Below are 9,944 nucleotides of genomic sequence, written 5' to 3' on the forward strand. Positions count from 1 at the left end.
CAAGATGTCTAATGAAATTTCATCATGTTATACCTTCCGCAATGTACCACCAGTTTTGATAATAAGTGGCATTAACAGCCTTGAGTGAAAATTATTATGAGCTAGAACAAACAAATAAAGCATGTGTGTGACATAATTTATTTTCTATCAAAAGGGAACTTTGATTCCTTTACATTTACGTGATTTCTCAAACATTTGCATTCCCAAGTGATTTTCCTTTCTACAGTTTTAGTTGCCTTTTTATTCAAGCACGTAAAAAAAAGCCTAAATATTTACAACAAAGGTGCGCAACTAATCATGTTTTTTACATTAACAATCATCCTGCAATGACCAAGGCAGTAAGGCTAGAGGAGACAGCCTGACTTTTTGTTCCTGATCATTTTTACCAGAGTTCCATAAAATATTTGTGACGCTACAAAGAAAGAACTGGATGGAGAAGATGTTTCATACAAGCACCTCGTTTCGTAAGTGACTTTTGTGATTCAGCCACTGAAGTCTTGACTTCGTACTAAGAGAATCAGACATACATTCAAAGAAGAGCTGAGACCCTTGAGCTGTATGCAATGCTGGGCAATGTGCCATAATAGGAATGAAGTAAAGTGCAGAGTAGCTTTCCAACACTATTAAATAAGTAGTTATCGCACAAAAAATACGTAGCTATTACCCCATCAGCAGAGATTGCTGGCAGGGGTAGGCAACCTCGGCTCTTTTATGACTCATGGACTTCAACTCCCAGAATTCCTGAGTCAGCTATGCTGACTCAGGAATTCTGGGCGTTGAAGTCCATGAGTCATAAAAGAGCCGAGGTTGCCTACCCCTGAGCCAGGCTTATATTTTCACCCTGCAATCACCAGAAGGGGCTCCAGGAGGTGGTCCAAGGGGAAGAGGAGGAGGAGGCAATGATGAAAGCAGCACTGCACAACACTCTCTGCCCCTTCTGCACAAACAAAAGGAATGGAGCTGGAATCTTGACAGCACTGTTTTCTTTCTCAGCACACTCAGCTATGATACTGTACAAGCCAGGACGGGGAAATTCTACATACTGGCAAATTTCTATTCAGGAAGGAATACTAATTTAGTATTATACTAATACTAATAAAGGATGGATTACAATACAATAAAAAAACCCTTCCCCAAGTTTATTTAATGGTAAAAGACTGTGAGCATATCCAGAAACAGGACTTTTCTGAGAGCAGAGGCACCGATAGCTATTTCTCATCCGGGTAGCCCAATTAGGAAACCCAAACACAACGACTGGTACAAGTTGCAGGATCAAACCTATGATGAGAGGACAGAAAGAGCTGGGCGAGGGACGATAACCTCACTACGCATTGAACCAGTTTAGCTTAGTTATGCAATCTCAACATGCCTTTACGATGTGTATTTACAAAGATTTGAAACAGTTACGCTTTTGTCTTCTGAAATCTTACGTAACCGAAATGTAAAAGGTTTAAAAGTCATTACAGAGCAACAGGAGAGACCTACCAAAACTGCAACTATTCTTATAAAAGCTTTCCCTAAAAGTCCCAAGGAATCATTCTGTGTTTCTATTTAAAAAACATTTTTGGTCCCATTTCTAATTTTGGCTCCACTCTTCAGAAATGTAGCCCTTGCAAATGCTGAAAGCATTTTATACAGAAGGGCAAATCAGTATCCATCTCTAAGATTGACTATGCACTGCAACTCACCCTCCATTATCCTTGGAGGGGATGAAAATATTGTCAGAAAAGCAAACACTAAAACAGAAATGTGTATCACCAGGAGGGCCAGCCTAAGCCCAGAACTTATCCCAACCTTTTATAGCAACACAGCATTCCAGGAAAAGATACGGAATATGTGTTAAGGATTTTTAAAAGCAAAACCAATGTCCCTGCCTTTCAGAAAACAGAAAAAAATATATTAACATGTTGAGAAAGGAGCCTGCTGCCTAAAGAAAACACTGAACTTCATTAACAGATGGAGTAATAAAACAATTAGCAATGAAAACTTTAGTGCTTGTTATTAGGCCTGGATCACATTCAGCACCTACAAAAAACTAAATGACATGCCAATGGCAAAGAATAAAAATAAGTTTTAAAAAAGATTAAATTAGTGAAGTCCTGCCTAATGAATCTACCCTAATAGACAAATCAGAAAATCTAATTGCAAAGCCATTTCCTTGTTTTATTCTCTTAAACTCTGCCGGGACAATTTATCTGTATAAACACCAATATTTCTGCTGAAATAATCATAATAAAAAAATCATTCTCCATATAAGTCACAAACCCAGTTCATCCAACAAAAAATGTGACACCAAAATGCATCAAAGGCGGCAGCTGAGCATATACCTCAACTGTGTATGTTCTCTTCTGCAGCCCTAAGCACAAGGAGTAATCATCATTTTCAGAATGGCTAACTACAGGCATGTCAGCAAAACAATGGAAACCAAGAAACAGCAGAATCTTTAAGCAAGTTTGCATCATTCCTCCTACTTAGCCTCCATGGCCAAGGAGCAAAAGCACTGGAAGAATACCAAGAAATTCCACAAATCACCATAAGAAGACATCTTGTCTTCTTCACATCCTGGACAGAATTATAAGCCTAGCTGCCTCATTAGATGTACTGACTGACCAGTTTAATTACACAGCTGCGTAATTAAGCACTCAATAAGTCAAAAGTTTCTAACAGCCTGTCACCAGAAACAAGGCACTGGTCAGAACTCAAGGCATAATAGCTGTGGTGTGGGATGGGTGTCCTGATAACACAGAAGAGCTTTTCAAATGTTTCAGCTAGATAAGTGAGTCTTTAACTTCCAAAAGGGTATTCTGCTTCTCACCTGATCTTCTTCCTCATCCTCCTCATCTTCTGCCAAACGCTGCCTGCCCACTTCATAAAGCCTGCAAACGGTATCCATGTTCATGGCATCCATACTTCCTTGGTTCTACAAAAGGAATCATCAGCACTAGTAAATTAATTTTTCAGTCAAAGCTATTAAGGAAGGAAGGAAGGGTCACAAGGAATAACATTTACCTCGATAACAGCTAAATAACAATCCTTTGTGTCCGTACATAGATCAAAGATGTTTCTTTTCACATCAATGGTGGCTGGAAAAAAAACACATATAACGAAGTCAACAGGACTCTGGAAAGTCCCAGAGCTGGGTAAGTAGACTTTAGGCTTGTGAGATCTGACTTTAGGTATGTTATCTACTGTACATCTATAACCCCAAGGCCGACCTCCACACAAAAGGATGGCCTGGTGAAGAGAAACAGAAAAGATAAAATGGTGGTGTAGAGTAGAAAAGGCAATTCCTTGCTGCAATTTATAAGACATATATCAAAAAGATATTTTTACACATACAGCTCTGAAATTATCTGAAATGCACCAAGATGCAATATTTTCAGCTGGGGATCTACAATAGCTTCTTCTTTTTTCTTTTTTTAGCCTCTGAAGACAATAGAACGCATGTCTCTGATCATACAATCAAATTACTAACAGGAGAAATGGTGAAGGAAGAGAAAAAAAAAGTTTTGGCTCCCCTTCCTTTTTTAACTATAGAGTTCAAAATGTACAAAGATTTAGGGGGGCAGACCAAATATTTAAAAAAACAGTAATGAATTTAATCAGGATCTAGAAGTACTCTGGAATAGCAAAATGGAGGCCAGAGGAATCACATGCAGCTTGAAAGTCAGTCTCTAACTCATGATGACACAACGTTCTAATTCCCCCACATTTTATTTCAAGAGCATGTGGGAGGGAGATATTCACATACTATTATTAAGTAATATTTTGATGCCTCTACTAACAAATTTTGAACAGATTCTGAACTGATGCTCTGCACTTTGCCTCAAGTAGTACATATCACCAGTAAAAAGGTAATGCTTTAATTTTTCCCATGTAGTATGAAAGGAAAGGAAACATAAGATATTTCCCTTCCACTTGTTATGATTTCTTTGAATTATTTGGTCTTGGAAATATACCTTTACTGTTCTTAACTCTGAACAAATTTTGAGATTTTTTTTAAAAATATATATTTGGCATTTCGTTCCCCCTATATTTTCTTTCTCTATTTTTGAAGAAAAATCCCTTTTCGATGTTTAACCAAATTTACATTCCGGTAGATACCATGATAGGAAATGGAGGTATTGTTTCTTAGCAGAGCAACTGAAATAATAATTTCACCCAGCTTACTTCTGTAGGAATAATTATAATCTTTACCAATTGGTTTGTAGTCTGTTGCATTGAATGTCCTGAAGGATGACCCAAAAGGACTTCGCATTTTTTCTTCCAGCAGATCATCTTCATCATCTGCTTGTAGCATAGCTGATCAAGAAAGAAAATACGTTTAGGAAATATAAGGAGAGGAAGCGTAAGAAACAAAGAAGCTTTAGAAGTTTAAATGAATCTTTTTTGTTTTTAAATACATATTTGCTCCTAGAATTGAATAAGATTATCAAACAATCAGAAAATACAGAGCCATACAACTGTAATATACTTTAGGTTAAAAATTTTAAATTCCCTGCTAGTAAGTTATGATTCATTTTGTCTAAGATTCAAAGAACACCAAATACCTGAGTCCTTCGGGAGAAGGGCGGGATATAAATTGAAATAATAAATAAATAAATAAATAAATAAAATAGAGCAGTGGTTCTCAACCTTTTTAATGCCGCGATCCCAACCGGTCGTAAGTCGAGGACTAAACCGGTCGTAGGTTGAGGACTAAACCGGGCATACGTTGAGGACTAAACCGGTCGTAAGTCGAGGACTACCCAACCAGTCGTAAGTCGAGGACTTTCCCTGCCCGGGAGTGCCGCGCATGCGTGGTTCCGCCCCCTGCGCCGGCCGAGGCGTAGCTGGCAAGCGGCAGAGACGGAGCAGGCCGACCACCAGCTGGGCCAGCCCAAGGGAGGTAAGGCACCCGCTGGAAAAGTGGAAAAAATATGGCAGACAAAAAATATGGCAGACAAAAAAAATGGCGGACAGCCTTGCTTGGCGACCCCCATGAAATGGTCGATCGACCCCAAATGGGGTCCCGACCCACAGGTTGAGAACCACTGAAATAGAGCAACAAAGCTAAACATGGAGAAAAAGGCACCTTAAAAAAAGTAAGGGAAAATATCAAGCAAGTTTCCAGAGAAGTCCATATAAACCCTCCTTATGCAGTTGGTTGGCCATTGTGAGAACAGACTGCTGGCCAAGAGAGGCCAGGAGTCCAATCAGCAGGGTACTTTTTATGTTAATATGTACAGGAACATAGAGAATTGCTCTAATGAATCAGAAATCTTCTCCCTTAAGCCAAAAGGCCTGACTCTGACTGACAATTGCTCTCCAACTCTTCGGATTACAACCTTTCCCAATCCTAGGTGAAAATGCCAGAGATTGAACCAAGATCTTTAGAAGTCAAAAATGAGCTAAGACCTCAGCCTCTTCTGAAGTCTACTGCCAACTCAAGAATTTTTTTAAGTGTTTTCACTTGCCTAATCTTGGCAACACCGACTGTGCTGTTTGGGGGAGTCCTAGAAAGCATGGCAAAACAAAATCTATAGCTCTGCTGATGCTAACACATGATGAAAATCAGTCATTACCTCCATACATAACTGTCCCAGTATGGTTGAAAACAACACGGCATTGATCCAGAGCAGGCACTGTATGTAACAAGTGGAAAGTCCGCAAGTCCCACTGGAGAGTTCATTAAGGAGAATTCTGCACCATACATAAGGAATATCAGCAAAGGATCTCTCTCTCTCTCTCTCTCTCTAATGACAGCCTTATTAACCCCATCATATTCCCAGCCCTGAGACAGTGTTTCTCTAATAATTATAATAACACATCTGAATAATCTAACAAATCTATTTTCTTCAATTTGCATGATACATCCTAGTCACAAAGTAATACTTTTCAATCTACCCATCCCATTTCATTTCAGCGTGCAAAATCACTTAAAGTTTTGAATTGACCTTGCATTAATTTCTCATGTACAGAATATTACAGATACTGATGTTGGGGTAAAGCACTTTTTTTCTACCATAGATCACATGGTAGGAGCTACATGCCTGTAGATAAGGTTTAGACTCTAAAGTCAGGAGAGTCATAATAGCTCTCACTTTTGTCATAATAAAGGCAAAAGTTATGTTAGAGAACGTTAAAAATATACTGTAATTACAACCATTGATATAATAATTCTACTACACAAAGTTACGGTTCAATTATATTTGAACAACTGAAAAATATTTTAGTCAAAGGAAACCCCAAAAGGATATTTTATAACTCTACTGTTTTTCTACCATTCCTTTTTCTCTTCAGCCATACCTTTTTATCCTATCAGGATAAAAAAGGTTTTTTCTTTCCAGAAATCTGGATTCATTAATGTGCTGGGTTTTCTCTTGTTTCTGCTATTCTACCCTATTCTGGCTTCTTCTCCAATTCACACCATATTCCTTATCACTTGGCAGAAGCCGTTATTTTCTAAATGGCTTCCATCTCTCCTTCCATCATGCTTTTCTCATATTTCCCCCAATTTTCTTACCTTATTTATTAATCAAATTTGTGTAGCCACCCATCTCTTAAAAAGCTACTCTTAGAAACCTGCCTGCAGTTTGTTAATTTCTGTTCTACAGAACAATACTATTTATATCCTCTGCTGAAATATTTAGTCTTAGTCACTTTGACAAAAAAGCTTATCAACCTGATGTTACCTCCACAATTAAAGAATTTTGTTCTGAGGTCCTACATGAAAGGTGATGCCATATTGGGTTTATCTTATGTGCTGCTGAGAGTCACACTGTTTAAGTTGCATGACCTTATTATAAATCTTGAAATTAAATAAACAAACAATTAAGCAAACTCTTCCTACCAACCTCTACTATTCCAACAGACACTGAAATTAAGGTTAAAAAAGGATACAATTTCTGTGTTCACTATGACCTCCAATCCATTTGGGTGGAAAACACCACTGATGGTCATATTGAATTTATCAAATTTATGAATAGCCTGTGCAGAGCGAACATCCCAGAGGACACCATCGTTTAAGACAAGGTCATCTGTTGGGTTAAAGGTGGCAGAATTCTTCTTGTAGTTGTTTGCAAGATCTGGGTTAAACAAAGTCAAGAGCTTGTTGCCAGTCTGAATATCATAGATCTTTTAGATGAAAAAGGAAAAAGAAAATAACTTAGTCAAGACCTGTCAAATATTTTGTCCAAAAAGCACACGCAACCATTTCCAAATCACTCACTCTCTATGGATCCCCATCTCCCTTCTTCTCCTCATGCTGGCTGGAGAACTCGGGAGTTGAAGCCCGTACATCTTAAACTTGTTGAGGCAAAGAAACACTGATCTAACCATCAAATTAGTTTTGAATTTTATTTATTTATTTTATTTATTTAAATACCTCAGACCATTTTGTGTCACATGCAAACCTCAGAAATCCTTTGATCTCCATCTCCAAATGATTAAGGGAAATGTTTGGCTAGAACGGAACTTTACTTGTCACTTAATAACTCGGGAGGGAAGCATGGCAGTTGCTCACTTCTCCTAGAGTCATTCCTCTGCCACAGAATATTCTATGACAAGAAGCAAAGCTGCTGGATTGAAAACTATGATTTGATACTAGAATATGTGGCTTGCTATTCTAGCTGATCTTAGAGGCAGTGGGTTACATAATAATGCCCAATATAATACATGGTGGAAAAGATTTGTAAAACAAAAAGGAAGAAGATAACATTCTGTTATAAATACTCAAGAACATTTAACAGTCTTATTCCCTTCTCTTAAAATTGTTTGTATAAAGTAATCTATTCTTTTATATTCTGAGCGTCTATTACTTTTACCTTTTTTGTCAGAATAGATTACATCCAGGATTCTTAGCTGCCACTTGCACTTTGCTGAAGCTCAGAATAAACATTTTAGCTTGTCACAAATGACCAAATTATGAACCCAGATCAGATTATAGTTGAAGGCTAACAGAAAGAATAGCAAATCAACAGAGAAAAACATCTTGCTTAAATGTAAACATGCAGGAATAAAAGCATAAGGAAAAGTGCCAAGATTTAAACAGATATATGCAGCATGTGCTAGAGCTGGACTTGTACCAGGTCACAAGAAACAACTGTTACAATTTCTGGAATTTTGTGAGAAAATTGAGAGCAATGCTAAGCCACAATGCCTAGCATGCCAATCAGTTGTTTGACAGCTAGCAGTGACACACAACTGCAGCAATGGGACCATGGCTTTCGCTAACTCTTCCTTTTCTCTTGCAGTGCAACTATGTCATCTCCTCCTTTTAAAAGAGAAAGAAAATTCGCAAAATTTACAGTTATCATGTTCCACTCAAATCCTGCCTTCCTTCCTCTACTGAGAGTATCCTTTGAGTAGAATTTTCCACACAAAACACTGGATTCAACATTCATCTTTATTTTTCCTAAGTTAAATTGCTATCATTTAAAAAAAAAAACCTAAATTCTATAGTTTCTACCTTGAAAACTTCCAGTAATTTATTTTACAACTAGGAAACATTTGCTGATGTATAACCAGTTTGCTTTTTAAGGAATAAATCCTCAAGAATGAATTTCAGCATATGTTCCAGAAAACAGCCTTTCTCATGAATTATTAGGGCTATAATTACAGATGCTCAAAACTAGAAGGGTTGTGCCTTGGAGAAAAATATATTGCACATTTTGATATTGAAGAATACCTAATCTAATCCCACAAAACATGTTTGATTTTTGGATCACTTCTGAGCTCATTTCTAATTCTCTCAAATAATGCCAAAGTATACTTAATCAATATAGTTTTCATTCAACACCACTTTTCTGTTTGTTAAACAGCTCGTTTTATTGACAAAAGCCTAGGTTTTTTTAATTAAATTTATATACCACCAATCTCATTTTAATGGTTTCAAACCATTAAATAAATTCTCAGGAATAACTTCACTCTCTGTATTTTCAAGTGCTGTCTATTAAAAATGGCTGTGGCCTGTAAGTAACCCTGTATTTCTTCTGAGATTCAACAACCAATACTTACATGGGCAATATCCCCTTTGGTGCCAATGACCCTATCTTGAGAATGCTTACTGAACTCAACATAATGGTCATCCGTGAAGGAATGCCTGTGAAGAAAAAGCACATCATCAGCCAACCTCAAAGAACAAAGCTTTCACTCAAAAATCTGTGCTTTTATCTAGCACAGAGGTCCCCAACTTTTTGGGCACCAGGGACCAGTTCCGTGGAGAGAGGTTTTTCCACGGACCAGAGAATGCATGGTTTTGTATGCTGCCTGCATCCCACGGATGGGCTTTGCTTGTTTTTGTGGACTGGTTGCTGGCATGCTGCGGCCCGGTACCGGTCCATGGACGGGGGATTGGGGATCTGATCTAGCATATTTTAATACATCTTTAATATCAATAGCACTTAGACTTACAGTATATATCCCTCTATAGTGAATTATAGCATTGTCTGTACAGGGTCAGCATATTGCCCTCAACAATCTGGGTCAGAGGATGGAAGGCTGAATCAACTTTGAGCCAGACAGGATCAAACTCCTGGCTGTGGGCAGAATCTGCCTGCAATACTGCATTCTAACCCCTGTGCCAGCATGGCTCTTTGCATAAACGATACACAATAACTAAGTCAGGAACTAATAGAAAAAAGTATTACATGTCTTGGTTACTTTAAAGAATCTGAATATTAGAGTCTTCAAAACCAAAAGGTTTTAAATATTAAAATTTTGCCCAGTTAATGCCCTGCCCATTCAAGACAGTTAAATCAACATATAGGAGTATTGTTTCTTAACCTTGGCAACTTTGTGGACTTCAGCTCCTAGTATATTGGGTTGGGGAATTATGGAAACTGAAGTCCACACATCTTAAAGCTGCCAAGGACGAGAAACACTGAGGTAAAGCATACATACTTGGTTTCAAAGACAGATTTCATTCCCCACAATGCAGAAAGCGGCTGGCTCCAGGAAGCAGA

The 9,944-nt window shown here is 38.0% G+C and overlaps 1 protein-coding gene across 1 annotated transcript in view; it reads right to left on the reverse strand.

Annotated features, from left to right (window-relative positions):
* Positions 1-9,944, reverse strand: part of DCAF1 (DDB1 and CUL4 associated factor 1) — a 41,566-nt gene that overhangs the window by 7,281 nt on the left and 24,341 nt on the right. Inside the window, exons 16-21 of the mRNA XM_015812588.2 lie at positions 8,998-9,082; positions 6,883-7,116; positions 5,565-5,658; positions 4,198-4,302; positions 3,010-3,083; positions 2,816-2,920 (exon numbers count right to left, since the gene is read on the reverse strand). Coding sequence (XP_015668074.1) covers positions 2,816-2,920; positions 3,010-3,083; positions 4,198-4,302; positions 5,565-5,658; positions 6,883-7,116; positions 8,998-9,082 — 697 coding nt within the window. The remainder of the gene's footprint in view (positions 1-2,815; positions 2,921-3,009; positions 3,084-4,197; positions 4,303-5,564; positions 5,659-6,882; positions 7,117-8,997; positions 9,083-9,944) is intronic.

The sequence above is a fragment of the Protobothrops mucrosquamatus genome, unplaced genomic scaffold (assembly GCF_001527695.2).
Source record: "Protobothrops mucrosquamatus isolate PMUCROS unplaced genomic scaffold, P.Mucros_1.0 scaffold_63, whole genome shotgun sequence".
NCBI lineage: Eukaryota > Metazoa > Chordata > Lepidosauria > Squamata > Viperidae > Protobothrops > Protobothrops mucrosquamatus.